Source organism: Alligator mississippiensis, chromosome 3, assembly GCF_030867095.1.
Source record: "Alligator mississippiensis isolate rAllMis1 chromosome 3, rAllMis1, whole genome shotgun sequence".
Lineage (NCBI taxonomy): Eukaryota > Metazoa > Chordata > Crocodylia > Alligatoridae > Alligator > Alligator mississippiensis.
In genome coordinates, this window is record NC_081826.1 from 291,740,173 (window position 1) to 291,765,471 (window position 25,299).

Below are 25,299 nucleotides of genomic sequence, written 5' to 3' on the forward strand. Positions count from 1 at the left end.
TACGAATGGAAAGTTTCTCATTGACTTCAGTGGGCTTTGGAGCAGCCCCCTGGGCTTGTCTTTGCAAACTGGGGGTTGTTTTACTATGCCTTTAACTGAGCCTCTCCCAGCTTTTCCTTCATAGGAATGTTGTAAGCCATGCGCTAGATCAGCAGCACGATGAATACACCCCTTTGGGTAGTGCAGATACAGTGATAATAATATAAATTACTCCCACATGGAGTATTTAAGTGCCAGATGCTTTAATACCAGCATAATACATTCACACAAAAGGTTGTACCTCTGGAAATGTTTTGGTCAAAATTAGCACCCCCTAACTCAAATAGTTATAGTAGTACAACATCCATGTGCAAAGCAAACCTGAGAGTTAGGAAACAAGCAACCTGCTCTTTTTTCCCCTTTCTCTCCTTCACTGGGAGAATGTAATTGCTTCCCTTGGTTTCTGTAGTGAATTTTGCCCTTCTGCTGGACATAGCAAAGTAGCTGGTGGACATCCTGGGATCTCTGGCACTTCTTCCCTTCTGGATTAAACCTTCTGCCGGGTGATGTGGTTTTTACCCTTGTTTTAGTTTTCTGGTTGGCTGGTTGGGGTTTGCTGAGCAGAAAGGACAAGAGCGTTGCTAGTGTCTGTCTTCGAGAGGAAAGGTTTTTTCAACGAGGAAAGAAGACTCGGGCAGATAGCTTTTGCTGCATTGGCAGGAACTAGGTGAATGTCCCTGATTTGGAGGCTGACACAATGACTCCTCCTTTCTGAAGATGGTATCAGCAACGTTTTCTTCTGCAGAGTGTTTTATAAAGATGAACTCAGTTCTATGGGGAAGCAAGAAAGTGCCATTACATCCATTTTTCTGGTAGGAAAAACTGAGGCACAGAAAGATGCAATCTTTGTCCCAAAGCTATGCAGCTTGCCAGCTTGCGAGAGCCAGAAGTTGCACGTGGAGAAGAGCAGTATGTGGTATCCCGTGTGTATGGTTTGCTATGTGGGTGCCCTGGGTTTCTCTGGGGAGGTACTTCTCAGTGGAGCATGTTGCCAGATGATGCCTCCTGCCAGTATTTTCTTTGCGGTGCCCCTCCTACTTCTTTGCCTCAGAGCAGGTCCTGCCAGTACACATGTCTCTACCTGTCCCACTGGATCTGCTAGCTGGGAAGCTGTCTCAGAGCTGGCAGGCACGGAGAGAAGAGGAGACATGGACTTCTTCTGGAGCAGCTTTGTCCCATTGGAGAAAACTCTCTGCAAGGTGATGGCACCACAGATGCAGGTAAGAGTCTCGCCTAGTGCTTGGGGGAAGGGGAGGAGTGAAAGGCTCTAGGAAAAACAATGACCGCTGAGGGTACAGACAGACTGATTGTTTTCCAAATGCACCTGTGCCAGGTGTGTGTGCAGATGATGTGTGAAAATAGGACGCAGACCTGGCTTTAGGAGATGCAGGGTCTGCTCCTGGCTTTGCCACTCACTCTTTCGGTGACCCTGGCCAAGTCTCTTACTTCATCTATCCATTAGCATCCCCATTTGATTAATGCAGTGATAATGCCCGGCCGGGCTCATGAAGACTTCAGGATCCCACCACTTTTAGCGAGCAAGAAATACCAGCCTGCTCTCAACCCCTCTCCTCGTGGTACCTGGAAAATGTAAACTGAGGTGACTTGATCACTGGAGCTTGCTAGGGAGGGATGACTGACTAGTGGTTAAAGAGCTTGACTGGGACTTTTCTCCCAATGGGCCAGATGGAAGAACAGCAAAAAAGTAACATTGCCAATTGATTGGGGAGGAGAGTGACTGCAAGCGGCCCCTGGAGTCTAGTCTCAGCTCAGATGCGCCTTCTGCGACTTACTTCGATTTCTTAGCAACTCTGCCGTTGCCACCTCCTTTCTAAAATGGTGACACGGACACCCGCTTAACCTGCCCCCGGGACAGCAAGTTAATGTATGCACAACTCTGCTTCTCTATATACTAAAAGTCACCATCAAACACTCCAGGGGCCCTGCCACCAGCCTGGCACCCCAGGCCACTTGGAGAAGACCCTCTTGAAAAGCCTTCCTGAATGTTGGGAAGGTCGCCAGCGTGGGCTCTGTTACTGTAGCTGGAAGCTGGTGATTATTATTTTTAACAGGGTCATCACCTAGAACCTCTGGTTGAAATCAGGGCCCCACTGTGCTAGGTGCTGTATATTCAGACACTGCCTCTTGGGTTTTACAATGCACATGGATAAGATGAGCAGAATGGGAGAAAGGCAGTGCTGAGGCTGTACCCCTTTAGTGGGCAAGGGCTGTCTTCTTGCTGTGTGTTTATTTTGGCTCTAGCCAGTATAACACTGTAAGAGGGGCTCCTGGACATCCCCCTGCTAGAAATAATCACCAACGTATTGACAGCTCAGGTGAGGAGAGTGCAGGCCCAGATCTATGGAGACATGGACCTCAGTGTCTCATCCAAGTCCCTCAGTGATGGACAAAGGGACTGTGCTTTTAGCACAAGATCATCCCTACCATGAAATGACCCTACCTCTTTACATCCACAATTAGGCATTTTTGGGTCTGTCCCCAACATGCTAGTTGGGGTTGCAGTAAGACAAGTTGGTTGGGGTTTCTCTCCTCCTGGCTGGCAGAGAGAGCTCTGTCGGGTCATGACTCCCAGGGTGGGTTTGCAAGTGTAGGAAAAAAATCCTGCTTTGGCACTATGTTGGGTACTGCTAGCAAACTGGGCAGCCAGGCTAGATTCATTACTGGTAATCTTCCCAGGGCACCTGCCAACTCTTGGACAGGCATAGACTACACTTGAGACTACAGTTTCCTGAACAATGTGCCCCGCCATCCCCAAAGCCCAAGTGAGTGTATGTGAGGAATCATTATTCCTTCAGATTGGTGAGGGGATTTATCTGTTTATTTGATCTGATTTACATGCCACCCCCGGGTGGAAGCAGGGGGGGTAGGCACCCCTGCAGTGCCAGTCACTGCTCCTGCACCCCTTTTAGGCAATCAGTCCTACATCCGCCTATGCACACATCTAGCTATGACAGTGGGGACCAACCTTTTTTGGTAGGTGTGCCACAAATTAGTCCCATTCCTTCCTGGAGCGCTACATCCCCTTCTCCTGATGATCTGCTGCTCTGCTTTCTGCTTCCTGCCCTATCTGCCGCTCTGTTCCCTGCTCCTTCCCCAGTCTCCTATGTGCCCCACACAGAGGCCGCCTGTGCCGCTTATGGCTTACGTGCTGTGGATTGGCACACCTGAGCTATGGAAAGCTCCCCCTTTTTATAGACACTGCCAGCAAAGTCCCAGCCTTCAAAGGAAGACAGAGAACCCAATGGGGGAATTGGTCAGTTCGGTGCCTGTCCTTGCAACATGACAAAGCACACAAAGTGCCACATGTGGAGCTCTGGGCCAATGTTTCTCTATCTGTATAGAGGAATGAGAGGCCGATGGACTCAATGGCCAATCCAACAGCTTGGCTTCCCAGCCTGGTGCCAAATCCCAGGGAGTCCTGTGACATCCTTACGCCGGCGGTGTGGAGATAGAACAGAAGCCGGCTTTATCTTCCCTCATCAATGACAGCTTTATTTTTAGCAACTTGCCAGGCCGGATTCAAGGAAAGAAGAGGCAGATCTGCTGTGCACAATGGCAACGAGCCAGTGACGTGGCTAATTGCTGTGTTGCTATTTAAAAGCCTGTAATGAGCAGCCTGGGGATTTCACATCATGTTCTTCGCCCACCTCCATGCGCAGGATCGTCACCATGCTCCTGCCGCAGCTTCCACTGGCCTCTCCAGGCTCGAATGGGAATTGCATCTCCCACGGAGAGACTGCCCCGGAAATCACAAGACGGGGATGAGCTCTGCTCCTTAGGGAGCTCGTCGTGTTTTGGAGCTGAATGGCCTAATGTCCATCTCACTTTGCATCCATCTCAATGTTTTCAGTCTCTATGGGGTTCAGCGCTCCAGTGTTGTGCCCTTGCTTCCTGCCTTGCAGGTCAATGGAGAAGGGGCTTTCCCTGGTCCAGCATCTTCTAGGCTTTCTACTCAAGTTTAGAGGCTGTTCCAGTCTCAGGGTGCCGAGAAGCTGGAGATGGGTCTGGGGACCATTGGAGCTAGTGTAGGGGCCTGGGATCTTTGCTCAGGTTAATGTGACCCCTGGTATGTTCTGCTTTTACCTCTAGATCATTCTTTGCAGGGGGTTATGCCCTTCAGCTTGACATGACCTAGGTTAACCTCACAGATGTGTGCAGTAAAATCGTATGGGTAGCTGCAGCTCCAGGGAGCTGTTTAGGGCAGGGGTGGGCAAAATGCAGCCCTCCAGGCCATTCTATCCAGCCCGTGGGACCCCTAAAAATTGTAGAAAATTAATATTTATCTGCCTCTGGCTGCCTGTCATGCGGCCCTCAATGGCTTGCCAAAACTCAGTAAGCAGCCCTCTGCCCAAAATAATTGCCCACCCCTGGTTTAGGGAATGCCTTAACCACAAAGCTAACCCAGGCCCTTACCCAGATTTTGCTTAAACCCACTTGTCACCCACACAAAAATGGCAGCTATGAGGTTGGAGTTGCTTTGAACCTGAGCTAACTCACCCCCCATGGAGCATAACCCAGTGATTCCCAACCAGGATTCTGCCAGATCCTTTGAAGTGTTAGTGATAAGGGAGGTATCCAGGTTGTAGCCATATTGGTCTAGAGGAAAAGGCCATTGGGACTCATAGTAGAGATCCTATCTTTTATTAGACCAACAAGATTTTTGCAAAAACAATTCTTTAGTTGCAAGCGTCCAGGCACAAACACCCTTCATCGGGCATTGGAGAAAAGATTGTAAAAGTTCTCCTGGGTAGAAATGAGAGTTCATATTTCATAGGGTTTCACAGAGGAGTCAATAGATGGAAGACTCCTTTGGGCAGCCTGTTCATGGCTGCTGGCATGGAGCCTCTCACCTCCTGCTAGGATCTGTGATGATGCAAATTACCTTGAAACAAAGGCAGGAGCAGGAGCTCAGGTTTCAGGTGGTCATGGTTGCTTCCTGCTTGGGAAAATATGAAGATTTCATTTAAAAAAATGGCTAAAAATTCAATATCTTCCATGTGTCAGGTATCCTGGCTGTAGCCATATTGGTCTAGAGGGAAAGGCAATCAGGACTCCAGTAGAGGTGATATCTTTTATTAGACCAATAAGATTTTTGCAAAATAATCTTTTCTCCGATGCCTGAAGAACGGTGTTTTTGCCTGAAAGCTTGCATTTCAAGACCCTTTTTGCAAAAATCTAGTTGGTCTAATAAAAGATATCACCTCTACTAGAGTCCTAATTGCTCTAGCCTGGCTACAGCCTGAATACTAGTGATAAGGGAGGTGTGAGAAGATAAGGAGATAAGAGCAGGCTCAGGCTTGTCACTGCTCCGCCAATCCCCCATCTCCACTACTTGGCCCCTCTGCATGGAGGCAAGCCTGGTAATATATAAATTCGTCTTTGAAATTGGGTGCCGCTCCATTCGCAGAAGTTATGGAGTGTGCCTTGAGTCCGAAGAGGGGGGCTTTGAGTCTAAAAAGGTGGAGAGCTGCTGGCATAACCGAGCTTTGCCTGGGCTGGACCCTTCCACTGGGCAGTGAGGACAAAGGTTAAATCACTGAAGACCTCCAATGCCTTCCCACAGTCCCCTATGGAGAGACCAGTCTTCTTGGGGAAGAACCTGCAGAGTAGTTCAGAGTAGTTCAGCATTACGATCCTTGGGGTATGTCCCTAGACACTCACGGTCGAGTGCAGAAACAGGGCGGGCGTGATAACACTGGCAGGGCTCTTGCTTATGCCCGGCTAAATGAATGCAGGGGTTGATCTCTCAGGGGAGCTCCGGATGGAGGCAGCCTGCATGAGCTCGGCCATCCTTCTTGGCTTTCCATTGTTGTAAATGGCAGAACAAAACCTACCCTGGGGTGTGCTGGTTTTCTGTACGTCCTGGGTTGCTCAATGGCTAGAAAGCAGCCATGGGGCTGACTCATTGTAGGTTGTGCTTGATTAGTCAGATGACAGTCAATGGACGAGATCCTGCAAGCTCCCCTCAAAGTTGCTTTCTGGCAAGGATGTGCTTGTTACTAGAGCCAGCTGCTGTCTCTGGGAAAATAACCCCTTCCCCCTTTGTGCTTGCAGAGAAAGCAGCACCGTAGCAGTTCAGTAGGCGATAGCTGGGTTTCTCTTCCTGGGAATGCTGATCACTCCCTGTGTGACCTCGGGCAGGTGACTTAAGCCCAAATTTTCCAAAAGGACCACTCCTTTTGAATGAGACCTGGTAAAAGGGCCTGCTTACAGTGAGGGTGCGCAAGCCTTGGACTGGAGCAAAATTCCTCTTTCATTGTGGAAATGCACATTGCAGAAATGCTACACAGCCAATTGCACTGAGCTAATTGCACCCCTTTCCTGTCACTGCACTGATACTTAAACTGCACCTGCACCCAGGCCCTCTTTAAATAAACCCTCATTATTGGCTGTGTGGGTATGTGGGATGGCAGCTACTGTTGCTCCACGAGCTGTAATTATTGTATTTCCACTCTGTCCTTGACTGACACCTCTGAATTAGCCCTGCAATTAGTTGCATGAGCACTGCAGATCGCTGGCTTGGAAAGGGGCCACCCAGAGCCACAGCGAGGAGGACTGGCTGCCTGGATTGTGTCTGGAGGGTTTGAGTGCTGCTATAGCCAGGACTATGTGTAGGGACCATGCGAGAAGCGAGGTTTATAGGAGCTGTTTTCCCTTACTGAAGCATAATTGTGGAGAATTAAGGAATTGAAAACTCTTATAAACCTGTAATGAGAGCTTCTGTGTGGAGCTGTAACGTGCCTTAATTCAGGCATTTGGACGTTGCTCCTTGAGTCGATCCGCTTCCATTTTCCACGGATAGATGCAGCCAGGCCCTCTTGCAGAGATATGAAGAGACAACTTCTTCAACCTGGATGGAAGGGCATTTGCACAAAGCAAGTCTTGCGGGTCGGAGCTGTGTGTTGCAGCCTCCTTCAGGAAAACCTGCCGCCTGCTTTAACCTGGTGCTTATGACCCAATCCACCTACCCCAGCCTGGGAGCATGTTCTGCAGGGAGCTGAGGCCACGGGAAGCTGGGCAGCAGCAAGGTCTGGTGGGAGCAGCAGTGTTTGGCTGTTGTCCCCACACCATGGGATTTTAAACTTGGTGGGGGAGGCCTTGGGGGGACTGAAGAAATGGAAGGAAGGCTCTTGTGCTGTTGGATAGAGGGGGAAAAAAGAAGTCTCAGGAAGCAAAAGCCAAGATACCTATTAGGGAATGACATGAATGCTTGGCTTCAAGACTTGAGGTGTTAAGGGAACACTTTGCATTAGCAATGTACTATGCAGTGAAGCCTTAGTGATGTACCACGGGTAACCTCATTCTGTAATCTAGGACCCCAGCCAGAGTCAAGCTGGGCTAATGAGATTTGTTTTTATTCCCATCTCTGCCCATGAGCCACTGTATGACCATAGCCAAATGCCCACCTCAGTTTCCTCATCTGCAAAACACTAATAAAATATCCTCTTTACCTTGGGCAGCAGCTACTGACAGATGATGTTGATGATGGCAATAGAGCCTAAGAGCCCCGGTTCTGGATCAAAGCCCCCTTATGCTAGATGCTGTCTAACAAGGGAGCAGTCCCTGCTCCGAAAGAGCTGATAATCGAAGGGGGGAAGCCCCCTGAACTGCTGACCGCAGCCAGGTGGGAGAACATAAAGAAACAACATCAGTGGGTGTGATGATTAGAAAGCGTCTGAGCAAAGTGGTAGCTTCACTGTTGGCAAGTCTATTGTAGACTTCATGGCAAACCAAAGTTTTCAGGAGGGATTTGGGGGAGGAAAGCGTGATGCTTTAATGGACGCTTGCAGGGGTGAATCCTGCTCATCTCAGTGGCACTACTTGTGTACCTCGCTGCTTGTCCATGTAAAATGCTGCAGCTTGGGCCTTGCAGGTAGTAAAGCACTGAGATCCTGGGCTGCAAGGTTTTAGAGAAGCCCATGGCTCTACGGCACAAAGTTAGACCTCTCCAGATGGGAGTGAGTTTGGATACAGGCAACCCCTACTTAACGCTGTTTTGCTTAGGGCTATTTTGCTATAATGTTCGTTTTACATTGATACCCGATTCCACTTAGGGCTCAGCGAGTTTCGTTATAACGCTCACAGTTGCCATCTTGGTTCATCAAAAACTTTTGGTTTTGCTTAGCACTGTTTCTGCTTAACGCTCATTGTTTCAGGAACCGACTGAGAGTGCTAAGCGGTGGTTGCCTGTGCTACTTAAACCACCTGAGCACATATTTTCAGAAACCACATGAATGTGATACCTATATGAGAAAAAGCTTCAATAGGCTGTGGCCATGCTAGTGGCAGGTCTGCACATAAGTAGTTTAAAAATATAGCTGATGCGCTGCAATACAATTTAGCCACAACCTGCCTCTTGTCGATATTTAAATATTAGAGAAAAGGAGTTGGCTGCGAATGCTTGTGTACAAAAATAACTTTACAGACATAAATAATTCCATTAAACTCAAGGCGATTACTCACTTGCATGATGCTACTCAGGCGTGTGCCTATAGCATCAAGGGGTGACAGTTTCACGAGTGATCAGCACCCACAATCACACGACCTTCTCTTGCCACTCGCCAACATAAATTTGTCCTTGGTGAACGTTACAAGAGCTGGGCCTGGGAGCGCCTTGGAAAATCTGACCCTCCTGTGGATATATAAATAAGAGCTGAACTCTTTTGAGGACCTGGGCCAGCACGTGAATCTTTGGATCTCCATCTTTCTTTACTATTTTTCTTTACCTTTTTGTGCATGACCCTTGCAAAGGCTTGTGTATGCATTAGCTCTTTATCACCTTTTCTTAGTAATACTTATCTTGTGAAAAATACCTAGTTCCCTTGATCAAGAAATCTCAAAGCAAGTGGTGGGGGGCAGGGGATTTAGTATAATTAGCCCCATTTTATAGGTGGGAAAACTGAGGTGGGAAGTGACATGGCATGGGTCAGCTAGCAGGCCAGTGGCAGAGTCTATTATAGAACCCAGAGCCCCTGAAATGCAATCTAGTGCTTTATGCACAATTAGTACCTTAATTAACACTAATCTTGTGACACCAGGGTATCTAATCAGCGCTCCAAGCAAACACATCAGGAGCTGGGGACCGAAATGGTGTCTCTGAGTTATTAAACTGTCTGAATTCCTCAGTGCTCAGGCATGATTGCCATTTCTTGTGATTTTATCAGGAGGTTTGAGATACTGGATGTGTCACTTGAAGCCCAGCATCCTGGAAACAAGTAGCTGAGCAAGAATTGCAGCTCACCCCGTGAGGCCCTGCACTTCATGCTCTTGTTGTTCAGGGAACAAAACTTGAACATGGGACTCAAATGCTCTTTAGATGGCTCAGGGGGCTGGACAGCTCATAAAACCCAAAAGCTCAAAATATTTTTAATAGAATGCCAGGATTTGAGGCTGGGGGAGGAGGGGAGTGATTGGGGAATTGCTGAGCCTAGGTGCTTAAGGGACACTTCCCTCCTTACCCCCTTCCATACCATCCTCCTTCCGCTCTAGGAGAAGGGACAAGAGGGTGGGGAGAGTGGGAAATTCGAGAAATATATTAAAAAAAAATATATAATATGCCTGATTTCTGAAATTCTTCCCACACCTTACAGTTGATAAAGACCCTCTTCTGTTTGGGTAGGTCTTGACCTCTCTGTAATCAAGCTTCTTTTCTTCTGCTAATGGTTTGTCTGCCCTCTCTGGTGTCACAGCTCTACCCACTGTCCCTAACCACCTCTGTGCATTGCCTCCCTCCCAGAAGAATGTCTTGCACTGGAAAACTTCCCTAACTTTCTCCTCGCCATGCAGCTGGTCCAATAACAGATATCAGCCCCTGAAAAAAATCCTCCCTTCTTGCCAAAAATGAAGAGAACGGTCCTGCTGAGTCTCTCCGCACTCCCAGCCTGGGCAGCTCTGGGAGCAGAGCAGGCTGCCTGTGGCTGGAGCTTGCAATGGGGTTTAGGACCCAGAGGAGGCAGGGCAGGCACAAAGATTTGAGGAACTAAAGTTTCAGGCTCCCTCCAGGCAGGTCAGACTCTCTGCAGCCTGGGACTGAGCGGTAGCTGCTTCTGCACCATGAAGGAGACTCTATTCAAGAAGAATTTCTGGGTGAGAGTGGGGGACTGGCTGGGCAGGGCAGGGCAGGGCAGGGGAACAGCTGGAAGGAGGGAGCAGCAGCTGGCTCAGGGCTGAGCTGCAGCCAGGATCAGGCTGGGTTTCTCTTAGTTTGCAGGAACACTTGTCTTTCCAACGGGGGAAAAAAAGGCTATTTTCAGGGATATTTCCTCCTTCCCTGTCTGTGGCATCTGCTGGCCCCTGAGCTGCTGGCTTAGCTTGGAGAGGACAAGTGCGGGGCAATGGGCAGAACAGGATGTTTAAAATAGTCTGCCAGGCAGCAGCAGGGATCTGCCCTTGGTCTGTGGCTCTCAGACCCCTGGTATTGCCACGGTGGGGATTTTTGCTAGAGTAGGGTTGGCAATTCAGTATTCATTATTTCTTTGCCGCTGCTGTGAAGTTGTGTTGAGAGATGCTTTTTCCCCTGCTAGGGTACTAATGGGGTTCATTTGTGCAGTGCTTCTCATCTGCAAACCTAGAAAGTGCTTTTTAAAGCTGCCTGACCCACATCCTGCAAGCCGCTCCCCAGAGCCAAATCCTATGATGCGGGTCAGAGGAGAGTCAAGCCTGTCCCGTACCTAGACTCTTCGTGGCCCCAGGCAAACTTTTAGTATTGGGTTCCCCTTCGCTGGAGATAATGGTAATAGTATTAATAAAAATTACCATTTTCAGGCCCCCTTTTTCTCCAGGCCCTGAGCGGCCACTCCGTTTGCCCATGCCTGTGTCCAGCCCTGGGTCAAGGGGTCCAGCGCTCAGGTTGAGGGGTCTCGGGATGCAGGAGCCTGCTGGGTTGGGGGTTTCTGTAGTCACAGCCGGCTCCTTTGAAACATCCTGTCCAGGCAGATTACGGAAATGGGATTTTTTTCTGATCCAGGACTAGGATTTAGACAGTTCTCTGCTCGTACACCACGCTCGTTGTGCGGCTTCCCAGCAAGTTTGTTAGGGTCAGATTTTTCCTTAGGTTTTGGGTGTGTGAGTGCTGAGCGAATGCTGAAGCCTGTTAGCGCTGCGGCTGCTTGGTGCACCTCCAAGTGTCAAAGCTTGGATGCCCCTTGCCCAAGGCAGTAGCTACATCTGAGCATTTTGGCTGCTGGCACTCAGTGCTGCCATCTGCTTTCTGTAAAATGGGGCTATGAAGACTTTCCTTCCTCACAGGGATGTTTGCCAGGCTGTGAAGCCTGAAAGCCACGGCTGGAAGTGGTTTCAGCACTGAGCGGATTAATTGATTGCGCTATGTTTAGAATGGGAGGTATAAAACGCTGCGCTTTATAATGGCCTTATTGTCCGAATCCATAGCGTGTCATCATCGGTATGTAAATACCAGATACGTATTGAAAAATATTATGGAAATAACCCTGGTTGGTTGGTGACCTGCTTCTCTCTTCCAGGCATCAATTATGGCCCCGCTTTTATCTTGCGCTGTTTGTTTTGTAAATGCAAAACACATTTTCTCCTGCCAAAAAAGAAGTTTTGTGAGTTAGGTGGTCGCGTGTTTAAAAGCAAAGAAAAATGCCTCTGTAAACTATACAGGCAAGGTCCTTCTCACCCACTGCTGGGTGCTGGTGTTGGGGTGTGAGGAAGGGATTAAGTAAGCATATGAGAAACAGGAAAGGCTTGAGCAACCTGGTATTAGAGCATGTAGATTGGCAGCTCAGATTGTCTGCGCCTTGCTAGCTTCATGGCTCGAGCATCAGCCTTACTTGAGCGTCAGGCCATGTCTTGGTGGTCCAGCTACCTCGAGTTATAAGCTCCACTCGGCTCAAGCTAGAAACGTTCGTGTAGGGACTCGAGTCAGGTTAGGGGCAACGATAAATCTATACCTGGAGTTTACACCGCAGCAAAGAGAAACCCTAACCAGAAAGGAGGGGGTTGCAGTGCCTTCCTCCGTGCTGATGGAGGGAGTGGGGTTATCCCCCAAACCTTGTGCCGGGGTCCGTCTGCACAGGGGCTCTATATACCTGTACCAAACTGGTTCCCAGTTAGGCAGCCTGGCTCTGCGGGAGTGCGGGACCTCTGAGAGGATCTGCAGAAAAGGCCTGGCCTGGGGGAGCCGTATTGCCTTTTTCTGCTAAGGTCCGTGAGGATTGAAGGAGAGTGAGGGACATTGCTGTTCCTGCCAAACCTCCACCATAGGAGACCCCACAGCAGGCTTCAGAGAGGTCTGGAGGAAGGGTACGGCAGAGGAGGCTGAAGGTGGCGGGGGAGAGATTTGTGAGTGGGAGCATTGGCATAGCATGGATAAGCTCTCCTGATTTGAGAGAAAACCCTCCTTAAAATGATATGCCCTTGCACAGAAGGGAAACGTGGTGGGATCCCCCTGCCGCGCACAGCGCCCCGTCTCCCTCACCGCTCAAGAAGGGATGCACAAAACTTTTCATAAAACCTCCCCTGATATGGGGACGACTCTGTTTCCAGGTGCCCGGCTTGCGGCCACCCAAGGGCTTAGTTTTCGGAGATGCTCAGCACTCTGCGTTCCCGCTGAAATGGATGTGCACTTGCCGTGACCTGTATCTCCGAAAACCAGGCTGTTGGCATCTGAGTCTAGGCACCAGAATGACTTAGTCTGGAAAGACTTTTAGGATCTCTCTCCGCTCTGCGTTTGTCCGTGCTTTGCTGTTTCTAAAGTTTCTAAGGAATACGTGGGATAGATAACGGTGCAGGATGCTTCTGAAAACCGAAGCCCCTACTTCATTCCTGCTGTGCGGCGTGCTGGACCCTCGCGGGCCCTCTTAAAAGTTTCCCGGTGGTGGCAGAAGCCTTTTCGCAGAGTTACTCCAGCTGCAGCCAGGTCCCGTGGTCCGGTCTGGGGTGATGCCCTCCCAGAAGGTGCCTTTCGGTATGGCAGACCAGCTAGCGCAGTGCAGCCATGTGTCGCTGCCAGAAGCACATGGCTCTGAATATGTTTCGGGTGTTGGTGGTGGCAGCTGCTGACTTTCATTGGGATCTCTGACAGCAGAGCTGGCTTCGTGCAGAGCCTCAGCAATGGAAGAAAGGCCTTTATATGCCTGTCTAGCGATTTGCTTTGTAAGAGCATCTCTTAATCCAGCTGTACCCAGCTCTTTCTCCGGAGACGGGCTCAGGAGCTAGGGGCATGCTGGGGGACGTCTTTCATGCCCACCCTTTTATTTTGTAGGCAACACAGTCTGCAGCCAAGTATCTGCAGCCAGACACAGCGGAGCTGCTAAGGAAAGAGAGAAGTCTTTTGAAGGACCCAGGGAAACAAAAAAAAATCTAATTTCAGTTGAAATTTTTGGTAAAGGTATGTCATTCGGCAACAATTCAATACAGCAAGGGGGCCTGGGAATGCCAGGTCTATACACACATTCTGAATGGTCAGTGTTTTCATTTTCAAATTTGGCAATGAAGCAGTTTAGAATTTCCTAAATAAAGATATATAATATATATATTGGTTGTGCAATATATTGGCTGTTCAATATCTTTATCTAGGAAATTCTAAACTGCTTCATTTCAAAATCTGAAAATCAAAAATGCAGAATTTTTGTTGAATATAACTTTACCCAAAATTTCAGCTGAAATTAATTATTTTTCCTGGGTCTTTCAAAAGACATTGCTTTTTCCCTACCAGCTCTATATAATAATAATTATATTTATTATTTAACATATATAATAATAATCATCATCTTAGGCCTCGCTTTTGCCAGCTGTGAAATGGGACTACTCATTCTCAGCCTGCTCACAGGACCGAGAATTATTATTATTATTATTATTATATCACTTTCTGATGTTTCATGTCCCTTTTTTCTAGTCGGGGGGCAGGGGAAATAGGTTTAAGAAGGAGAGTTTATTGCTTTCCTACCAAAATAAAACTCTTCTGGGTGTTTTATATGTCTATATTATATATGTGCATATGAGTATATTATATCCATATAAAACACCCAGAAGAGTTTTATTTTGGTAGGAAGGCAAAAAACTCTCTTCAACTATTTCCTTCTCCCCTACTAGAAAAAAGGGACATGGAACATAAGAAAGTGAGCTTTGTTTCTCCCGAAAGTAAAACATTACCCCCTAATCTGAAACACTTTGTTTAAACTTTTTTGGTTTGGAAACAATCAACAAAAACTTTGACCGCAGCTGGATTTTTTTTTTCGGGGGAGGAGGAGAGGGTAGGTCAGGTTATATTTTTTCGATAGCAAAGGTTACAATGGGAGGAAGTTTCACTGTCAGATTTTTGACGGGTCCTGTTACCAACACGTAGCACAATAATGGACTGTAGTCTTGTGATTTGAGGCTTATGCTTTTCCTAGCGTAGGCCACTTAGGCTCTGCTGCTGCAAGGACTTATGTCTATGAATAAGTCGATCCTTGTCTGAGATACTGAGGAACTATTCAGATGAGTAAAGGAAGCTGTAAGTGCTGATGGGTTTGAGCCCTTATCCGCTGGCTCTGAAGCTCCCAGCTTTTAGCCTTCTTCTCACAATCCTTCAGTTCTAGGATAATGCAAGAGCTCACTTCCACCCTCATGGAAATGTTTGTCGGTGCCTTCTGAATGCCGTTTTCCAGGTCTTTAAACCTGTTATTTTACAGTTCTTCATATGCAGGGCAGCAGAGAGAGCCTCTACCCCACATGGCTTACAGCAGGGGTGGGAGAAACGCAGCCCCTTGCTGCCCACCAGGCCATTCTAGCTGGTCCGTGGGGCCCCTAAAAAATTTAGAAAATTAATATTTACCTGCCCCTGGCTGCCTGTCCTGCAGCCCTCAATGGCTTGCCAAACTCAGTAAATGTCCTTCCTCCCAAAATAATCGTCCATCCCTGGCTTAAAGCTTAAATCTACAGTATTTATTTGGGCAAAACTATTGACACCATCAGGAGTCTTGCCTGAATAAAGATGACCGGGGTGAGCAGAGAGCCATGGTGCGTTATGATTCAGTCTTGGTCTCTAGTAATACCCAGAGCTTTCAGTCTAAGAGCAGGGCCCTGCTCTGCTGGGTCTGTATAATGCAAAGACAGTCACTGCCCGCCAGAGCTCATGCTCTCTTTGCCATGAACGCTGGGGTTGAAGCGTAGGTTTGGGGGGCAAAGGAGGTGGAGATGGGGGTTGACTGGGAGGAGAAGCCCAAGACACAAATTGCAACTTGATTTTTGGACGCCTGCTTCCGGCTTGCAGGTTTCCAGGATGTTCTGCACGTTGCTTATTGTTGCCTGCAATGAGGAAACTTTAACTTCCTCCTTTAATTTTTCCTCTTTATTCATGCAATATAAAAAAGGCAAGAGGAAGAAGAACTCTTCCGTATTGATCATTGTGAATGATAAGACTGCTGGGAGAGCAAGAACGTATGAAAGTCTGGGTTTCTGCTAGTAATGTTTCCACGATATGGGTCCACCCCCCCATGAAAGCAATGATGGCTCCTGTAGATTAGCTAAAAGCTGGGCCCTGGAGTTGACTATGCAGTAGGGCTGGCTAATGGATGAATTAAAAATTTAACTGCTAAACAAAGCCAGATCCCTTGCTGGAGCGCTGCCTTGATGGAAGTTTACGGCTAGTTTTTTTTTTTAGTGAAGGAAGTTGGACCCACCTGTGCTGAAAGAAAGGCTTCCTTTGAAGCTCAGCAGAGCTGTGGATGCTGACTGTCCAAAACTACGCTCTGGCTGGCGGCTGGGGCTGCCTTTGCTTCGCAGCCAGTCTGCAGCGCAGCTCAGCTAGGTCCTGATGGGTCGTGCTCATACACTTACCAAAAACAGAAAAAAAGGCCCCGGTGGTGCGAGGGTGCAGACCACAAGCCTGCACCAACAGAGCAGAAAAAGGCTCAAAAGCTGATTGTCATAGCTGTTGTGACTCGATCACATAGCGCTGGGTCTCAAGCACATAGTGTTGAACTGAGCCACCCCGAGAGCATTTGTTGGTCATTTGTCCCTCCAAGACGGCAGACGAGGCTGAGACTTGAGGCGGGTCAGTACCGGACCTCCTCGCTGTACGTGGATAATGAAGTTTACTTGCCACTGGTTGGTTTGGGTCTGAACTCCTTGCCTTGTAGCATCACCTGCCTGACTCTCGGCTCTGATACTGCTCTTGCCCAGGTGGTTTTACTTACCTGGCAGGGGAGATACTCTTCTTCTTGGCCTTGAATGTGTGGCAGGCTTGCCTGCTCGAGCCCTGCTGCATCCTGGGCGCATGTATTCTCAGTGCTGATTGGGATTAGTGGAGCCCATCCACCGGTCAGGGAGGAACCGGTGCCTCCCTTTCCCGCGGTCCCAACTTACCTGGTTCACCCGTCTGGGTATCCGCCCTCGTCCTCGCACGGGCATCCTGAGGACTCACCAGTTGCACCAGGCCTCTGTAGGGCGCAGGGTTGGGAAGGCCATCCCCGAGGCGGGTTGCTCATTGGGACAAGTCGTCCCAGGAGGTGGTTCCTGACATACCCTATTGTAAATATTTAGCTGTATACCTTTGGTGTTGTTGACTGATATCGTTGGGGATACTTACGGGAAGTTTTCCTTTGATACCTATTAAGATATTTCCCTATATAAAGATTGGATAAGAATAATATGCATATAATAATTCAATAAACTGTGAATAGTTAAGAGCATTGGCGTGGAGTTGACTGCCTAGAGGAAAGAGGGACCCGAGCTCAAATCACCGGTGTCCCTCTCCCAGCACTGTCGCCTGCCTCATCTATCCCTTCCCATTGAGGACGGGCACACCCTTGGGTGTTCCCGGGCTACAAATGACTTGGTGTAGTTAGAAGGTGAAGGTCTGTCCCTTGCACTGCGGGAAGGCTGACCCCTGCCAGAGTCAACAAATGCCTCCAGGTACAAGGATCTCAGCTCCCCAGTTTATGGGGATAGGGGATTGCTCCAATGTCACTCCAACGTGCTACTCGATTTATGGTGATGGGGGATTGCTCTTGGGCTTTCCCTCTAGCTTGCTGCTTGCCTTTGGCCTAGGGGCAAGCGAGACTAGGGGGCATCTGAACTCCAGGCCTTTGGGTTTGGGGCTCGCACATAGGATGTCTGCTATGGATTTGGGAGTATCTGAAGCCCCAGGCTGAAGAATCTGGGAGGTAGGAGACTTTCCAGTGGTAGCGCCACAGTGACTCAAATGATTGAGCTGTGCTCGAGTCGATAAAAGTCAGAACTGATTTGGTTGATTTGGTCCCAGACATGAAATTAACAAAAAACAACCCAAAAAGACAGATACTGCTCTTGCATTCTGAGGGCAGGTAGTAAAAAGTTCTTCAATTTATTTTTCCATCCCAGAGATAATGTTGGAGATGTCACATTAGGTGGGATGTGCTCACCAAGGAATGAATGCAGTTCAGGCCCTGCTTCCTTGCCCTGCTTTTTTCCTGTTTCCGACCCTTATCACAACCCCATCCTTTGTCCATTTGCACACCCGCCTTTCCCTCTGCACCAAATCACTTGTGTCCTTCTACGTATCTCCCCTATGGCTTTTTTAAGGTTCAAGTGGAGCTCACAAACACCTAACCCATGTGAAAGTCACTGATCTAAGTTTTGGTGGTGTGTCCTTGTAGTCGTTACTGCAGGGAGGATAAGAGTCTGCTACTGCTGCCAGCTACTAGAGTTACCTCTTTGGGTTCAGTTTGCTTTGAGGCTGTTTGTTTCGGGCCCACTCCCCGCTGGTAGACGGTTGGCGGAGGCTCATTGCAAAATCAAATGTAGTTTTATTCGTTGAATCCTTTTCCCACTCCCACGCTGTTTATCACTTTCCTGTTAAGCATAGAGGAAAATCACCTGCACTGTAAAATGCCCACGCGTAAACGGTGCTAAACCAGAAATGCTTGCTCGAGCCCCAAGCTGAGCGATATTCTCTCAGAGCCCGGCCTCAGAAGATCTGCCTTACATTTGCAAGCGATTTCGAAACAAAACAGAAACCGGCTGGAGAAAATATCTTTCTTATCCTTCTGTTTCCTCTCTGTTCTTCTTGCAGCTCTAGCTGCAGAGACGGGGCGAGTTTGCAACCTGCTATTCTCTTTTTATTCTAAGTGCTTCCTGGACGTTTGTGTCTGCGTCTCCCCAGACCAGTTTTTGTTGAGTAGTTCAGGTAATTTAGCAGGAGATGCTTGACTTCTAATCCCCGAGGCGCTTTTGGGTAACATTTGTCAGTCAAACCTGCAGTAACACGGATGGGTAAGTTGCCGTATCATGTTTAATAGATGACCCGCTGGCAAGCAGCCCTGGACGCTGGAAGTTGGTGCCTGGTGATCTTGCATTAAGTGATTAAAAATTATACTTTTCTATAGATTATATGGAAACTTTTTTTCAAAAGGAACAGATTTTTTTTTTTTTTTGGAAGTGCACAGGTGGCTTAGGAGACAAAATCCCATTGACATTAAGTGAGTCTGAGGTACTTAACAAACTAATGAATATGAGTTGGGCTCCTAAGTCTCTTGGGCTCTTAAAGAGATTTACTTGTCAGTCTAACTCAAATTGGGTAGGTTAAAAAACTTGGTTACTGAGGCTGGTAGCCTTTGGAAATGTTGGAGTATGGCGTGTGCGTCCAGGATATAGAGGATCTTTTTTGTGTAGGGCTGCTGGCGGATGTTACCCCAATGTGCTCCTATGGCTGAGAGCGCTGGACACAGGAGTGCACCGGAGTGACGTCTGCCAGGAGCTTTGGGAGCGCGCAGGAGCTAAGGGCTCCAGTGCACTCCTGCAGCTGGGACTGCCTGCCTTGGGCCCCTGGCTTGCTACCTGCCCGTGCAGGGGGAGGCTGCACCAGCAACAGGGCACAGCCGAGAGCCGATCTGCGCTTCCCACAGTTGCACCTCCCCTCGTGCACATTTGTCGTGTCAGTGGGCACGATTGTTGGGATCACAGATCAGGTCCCACTGCGCCTTGAACTGAACGTCTGCCAGGGGCCTCAAAAACATTCAGCTTCGGTTCCCCACGGTCCTGTGAGCAGGCTGAGAATGAGTAGGCCCATTTCACAGCTGGCAAAAGCGAGGCCTAAGATGATGAAGTGACTTGCTAAAGTTGCAGAGCCTGGACTGAGACTCCTGGGTTTAGGAACCTGTTCTAATTGCGTATCCAGTAACTCTGAGGACTGCCCATTGGGGAAAGACTTATGTGGATTGCCTGTCTCCTGAAATCCAGTTTAGTCAATCTGGTTTCTGTCTGTTCTCAAAGAAACTACCCTTATGGCATGGATGGCCCCCATCCTTCTTGCTGGGCATGGATCCTGCAGCGTGTGCTTTGCTTTGGTTTCCCTTCAGTTGCTCTGTTCGGGTTTCTTCCACGTGCCATGCTGCTCCCAGCCCCCTTAGGTGCGCCTGACCTTGAGAAATCTTCCTGCAAAGCAGTTCAAAGGACCCTTAGGGCAGGGGAAGAGAACAGGGTAGTAAGTGGCTGCACCAGGGAGACTCAGGAGCGCTCTTCCGCATTGCCTCTCGTGCTGCTTGACGTGCAAACCATTTCATGGCTTTGCACTTGGGTTCCTTCTCCTGCAACGTGTGGTTAGGTCTCTTTCCCTGGAAGGACTTTTGCAGAGGGCTGTGGGATCTCAGCTGGAGGATGCCATGCACATGCAGAGTCTTCAGAGGCAAAGCACATTAGAGGAGGCTAACCTGCTCTCCTGCTACCTTTTGAACGCCATCTGTTTCTTGACGGTTCCTTGCGTGACTCTAGTTTTGGCGGTGGGTTGTGTGTTTGTGGATGGGACCTCAGGTGGGGGAAGTTCTCCGAAGTGTTAACCTTGATGGTGGCTTGATCAAGTGCGATTAGGAGGGCCCCAATATTAAGCACCTTGTTGAAGTTCCTTGGTGGAACGATAGACGTGATGGATGACTGTACTCTTTCCCCCCTCACTAACCCTGAAGCTGAAAATCTTTATGATTTGGTCGGTGTTTTAATTCCAGGGTGGCCCCGTGAGCGGCAGCGATACGCTCGAAGAGCTAACGTTGTGACCTCTTCTTCATTCCCTAGACGATCTCCAAGCAGCTCCTTCCCCAGCAGCGGAGGAAAACTTTCCTGTTCTGCTTTCAGGCTTTGCCAGTCTGCTCTGTGTGTCTCCTCTGATGGGATCAGCCTCCCGATCAGGTTGAAACCCTCTAACTACTCCCCCCACTTCCGTGGAAGTCAGTGAAAAGAAAGTCAATTAATTCTGTTGCAACTAGGTCAGGTTTTCGCAGACATTGGTGAGGCGATCGTTATTGAGAAATCCTCGGGACTGTGACGATAAAATGGGCCTGGAAATTTGGTGGTGGGAGAACTGTAGCAGTGTTAATTGTCACTCCCTTGCTGCCAAATGTCCAGACCCGTGGGGAGCCCCGGGAACTGGATAATGTGGTCCTGCTCTGGTGTGTGGGGTTTCGCACCTAAGGACTGATCCCACGTGCAAGTCCATGGGATCCGGCTTGCATACTGAACCCATGCTACCCATCTGGGCCCCGGGGCTGGAAGGCTGGGCACCACTGGATTATACTTGTCTCGGATGGGTTGTATAGGGGTGATCCTGCCTCGAGCATGGGTTGGACTAGACCTCCCAAAGTCCCTTCCAGCCCTACTTTTGATGATCATATGTATGTCTCTATATAGATCATATGTACGTCTCTATACATATGATCATATGTACGTCTCTCATATGATATACGTATGATATACGTATATTGTATGATATCGTATGATATATGTATATACGTATGATCATATGTACGTCTCTATACAGGCACAATCCAGCTTTTTGCTTTGTATTTGCTCTGCAAGGGACAGGTTTCATGGCAACAGTTTTCAAAGAATTAGACTATTTATAATCCAATTTTTTGTTTGGTGGCGACTTTTCAGCCCTAATAGAAACATTTGTATTTCTCTCCAAAAACCTTAGCTAGAAACGTTTGCTTTTGAATCAACATTTTGAAATGAAAAGAAAACAGCCGCTTGGATTTAAAATGCTACCGTATATCATTTTGAATGTTTGATGTGAGATTAAAAAAAGCCCAATATCATTCTATGCTGAATCAACGTGACCGTGCTTGTGGTAGTGGAAAATGTCAGTGTTTTCTTCCTCTTCCATTTTAAATATGTGAAGCTCCTAAACATTTTTTTTTTTTTTTGGTCCTATGAAATATTACGCTCTTTCATCACGCCCAGATTTTTCCCGCAGCATCAAAATCTTGTCTTCCAAACACCCATGTCTTCCCCGGGGTGGAGCAGAGCTGGATATCTGGCAGCACCCACATCAGCTTTGTCACACCGGGCCCCAGGGGAGCTTTCCGAACGGCTGAACCGCTAGTTTCCACATGTTTGGGACCTGAGCATATTCCACCGAATCTGGAAACATCAGCTGCTGATTTGTCACCTTGAGATGGTCTATTTAGAGTTTCCATGGATAATACTGTAAATAGCGTATCTCTGTTTCTGTTAATAGCTCCCTGGGAGAGCTAAGGGGGGAGAGCTGGAAGAGAGGGGGATTCAATTTTTGAGTTCCTCCAGATTTGGTCAACAAAAGGCCTTTCTCGTCTTACTTTTATTGTTTTGCTCAGATTCATAGATTCACAGATGTTAGGGGCTGGAAGGGACCTCATAAGATCATCGGGTCCAGCCCCCTGCACTCGTTAGGGTCAGATGACCAGATAGTCAGGTCCGTCCACCTTGAGAGAATAGTACTGCTGGAAACGGCGTGAAATTGTGCCAAGACGAGGATCTGCAGATGAAGTCCTGGCCTTACTGATTACAAGGTTCCCATTAACTTCAGCAGAGCTGCAATTTCACCCTGTTTCGAAGGCAGGGGGAGGGATTCACAGCCATCATGGTTGAAGTGGCTTTTATTGTCTACCATGACGAATGAACACCTGGGAGAGAAAAAAAAAATCATTGTTAAAGTTTCCATCCTTCCATGAAGGTGTCATAAAGCCTCAGATTATCTTTGAGGGTGCCAAACTTGCCGTTCTTCATATTTGTGAAGTTTGTAATCACCAAATCGCAGGTGGGCGGTCTGCTGGGGCTGCCGCCGGTTGTGCTGGATGTTTCTGTCTCGTTGTTTCCTTCCCACCCTGCCTTACTCAGGTTTCCTCTGGGCCTCTGTGCTCAAATCTGCACCAGTTCAGCTAAACCAGCACAAACCCTTGTGTGGATGCTCTAGCTGGGGTGTCAAAGGTATGGCCCGAGTGGCTCCATCATCTGACTCCCACTGCTGCCCCTGCATCCCAGCTTGACCCACAGTCTTCACACAACATGTGCCGGACCAGCCCCGCACACAGGGACCTGGACATGCACCACACACAGCGCCTGGTCCGTGTTTCAGCCGGCTTGGGCCCTGCACCCATCCTGCACTGGCCCTGCATGGCTACTGCATGCAGCGTGGGTCCCGGCGTGGACATCATGTGTGCTGGATCTGATATTATGGAGGAGTGGCGGGGTCTGCGGGCTTGATTCTGTCCATGGGGCTGGTCCCGTGCCATTCATAGAGCCCATGCTCTGCTGTACAGGATGTTGCATTGACTTAAGCATCTTGGTTTCGATTCGCCCCTGGAGACACAGTGCTGCAGGCGAGGCCAGTGCTGCGTCAGATTTTTGGGAAAGAAATTGTCTTGTTGCTCTGCGTTCATACAGCGCCTTGCACAATCGACCTCTGGGTGCCAGCGCTCTATAAATAGTACAAAAGGCTCTGGGAGAGGCAGAGGCACGCATTCATCCTGTGCAACAATCGCATTTTCCAGGACCCTGATTTTACACGCTCCGTGGACCCATGACCTGACTCTTGAAGCCAAATCCCCTTGGATTTTGCAGCAGTTCTGAACCCTGGAGATGACTTTGATTCCTGTTCTAGTTCAGACGCAGCCAGAATTTCCTACAAAATGGGACTCTTTCAATATGGCATATGCACTTCAGCCTTGCATTAGCCTAACGCGGCACCCATTCCTGCCCAGGGCAGGGGTCGGACCTGATGAGCTGTTTAGGTCCCTTCTGACCCTAAGTACTATGAAACTACGAAACTTGTGCCCGACATCATTTCATTGACTTGCATTGCTTTTACTTCTAGCACTTGCTGTGTTTTAGCCCCTCAAATCTTTGTGTTCCCGAACATCTGGTGATGTGCTGGGTGAGTGGGTGATGAGCAAATTCAGATGATGGGATGAGTTTAGGTTGTAGCTGTGTTGGTCTAAGGACATAGTTTGGGTTGGTCTAATAAAAGATATCAAATTCACCCAAGGAACCTTGTCTGATGATGGGATGATGCTTTATTCAGCGTGAGCCATGCCAGGAGGCAAGAGGAAAATATTTCTGGCTCTTGTGAAAAATCCTCTTTGAAACAACTTGGATTATTAATCATTCACTGACTCGGCCCTGCAGATTCTATATTCAGCTCCTGAGAGAGGAAATCTGGGAGTACTTACTCTCACAAGTAAGAAGCGGACAGGATTTCTAACTGGGAACCAAACGACCACGGTTCTATTCTCGGTTCCTCCACTGAGTCACTAAACCTGTTTCTCCCTTGGTTCGGCTTTATCCTTCTGGCAAATGCACAGAGAAATCAGATGGTCACCGCGTGCCATGGGAAGAATCCTGCTGTCCTGAAAAAGGGTCTCTCTTAAGGGGGCGTCCATCTCTAACTTGAGTGTCTTGTCCCAGCAGTTGGTGCAGCTGAGTGGAGCTGGCAGAGGTCTCCCTTGATTCCAGCCATCCAAAAGAGAGCACTGAAGATCCCATCTATATATCAGCAGCAAGGATGATGCCGAAGCCTTTAAAAAGAGCGGATGGCTGTGCCTCCAGCGAGGGAGGAATTCTGACCTGGCTGCCTTGAGACACACCAGCTCAAATGTCTTTGAGTGACCGTTGCGCAGATGGCCAGCTAGCAAACTTCCCCCCGAGTCTGCGACGGCTTTGCTTTTATTGAAGTATAAGCTGAGCTTGAGCCCGCGCTTTTCAGAAGGACACAACTTCCATGTAACTCTCTGACCTCAAATACCCAGTGAGCTGAGACTTGAACCTGTGTGCTTATAGCTAACCTCCCCGTTCTGCAAACCGCTTGAGCACGAGGAGACATTTCTCTGCGTGGCGGTAGTAAGCGGTCAGTTATCCTCCGTGTGGGCCAACCTATGTCTCTCGAGCCCAGCACATTGTAAGGATAAAATGCTTCAGGCATCCTGTCTTTCAGGCTCAGGAGGCAGCGACTGGTTTAATTCTCCTTCCTTCTTCCATGAGGTGCATGCCTTACCCAGAAACCGCTTAAGCAAGTGCCAGCTCAGCAGCAGTTTCATCACGCTTGGCCCTGGCTGCTGTTGGGTTGGCACGCAGCGATGGTTTCCCGGCAGTCAAGAACAGGGAAATGGTGTTGCCAAATTGGAAATCAGTCTCTAAATTTAGAAGGGGGCGTTGGGCCGGGAGGTTCAAGATGGTTTGTCCTGGACACCAACCAGGTTCTGGGTTGCTGCAGTGGTTGCTGCAGTGGTTGGACGTCTCTCCTTTCCCTGGACTTCCAGCGGCACAGCGTCTTTTGGGCAAGGATCACTGCTTGCTTGATGCATTTGAAAGAAATTAAATGGCCCTTGAAAGCAGTGCTATAAATGAAGTGTGCCTGGGAAGGTGGGAGAGGGCACTATGAAACCCCAGTCGGTGCCCATCCACCTCCTTGGTCATCGCATCCCTAAAGAGCGTGTCATCTGGAGTAGCCATTCCTGATTAACTCTCTGCGCGGGGCTCTTGTTGGTTGTAGAATAAGAAAATCCACTTTGTAAGGTGATCGACCGAACAAAGTATAAGACGCACTTATTCCAGGAGACGAGTGTCTGCACTTAGTTAATTGGGAACAGCTGTTCTGACCTCAGCCGTGTTAACTAGGCAAGTCCTTGGTGAGAGGTCGCTGTGCTGCTGTGCACGCCTGGAAGAGCCCTGGGCTCCAGGGCACGGACTTTGTTCCTAGTAAAACTACCTCAGTGAAGACCCTGAGTCGCTCCACTGGGACTCGACGGCAGCTGAAGGTTTACACAATCGCTGGATATCAGATATGTATCTGGGTCCATCAGGCCTGTTCTGGGAATACTCAGCAAACCTTCACTGTTAGCTGGAAAGAGATTTGAATACAAGGGTCAGCAAGTAGCTGGTGCTGTTATCCACTATAGACAAGAGCCGTGCTTTCACAGCTGGTCACCAACGCTATGTCCTTATGGCACACGCATGAAGACATGTAAAAAACTCTGCCTCCTCTCTTCTTAGCAAGGGAAAAATACTAGT

At 48.7% G+C, this 25,299-nt stretch overlaps 1 protein-coding gene across 2 annotated transcripts in view; it reads left to right on the forward strand.

Moving 5' to 3' along the window:
- Nucleotides 1-1,170: 1,170 nt before the first annotated feature.
- The window catches only part of PSTPIP2 (proline-serine-threonine phosphatase interacting protein 2), a 62,647-nt gene continuing 38,518 nt past the window's right edge, over nucleotides 1,171-25,299 (forward strand). Inside the window, exon 1 of one of the 2 annotated variants that reach the window (XM_019495842.2) lies at nucleotides 1,171-1,259. In XM_019495842.2, the coding sequence (XP_019351387.1) occupies nucleotides 1,188-1,259 (72 nt within the window). In that variant the 5' untranslated portion in view covers nucleotides 1,171-1,187. Of the gene's footprint in view, nucleotides 1,260-10,037; nucleotides 10,147-25,299 lie in introns of those variants that run through there. The other variant, XM_014593939.3, reaches the window with a different exon arrangement.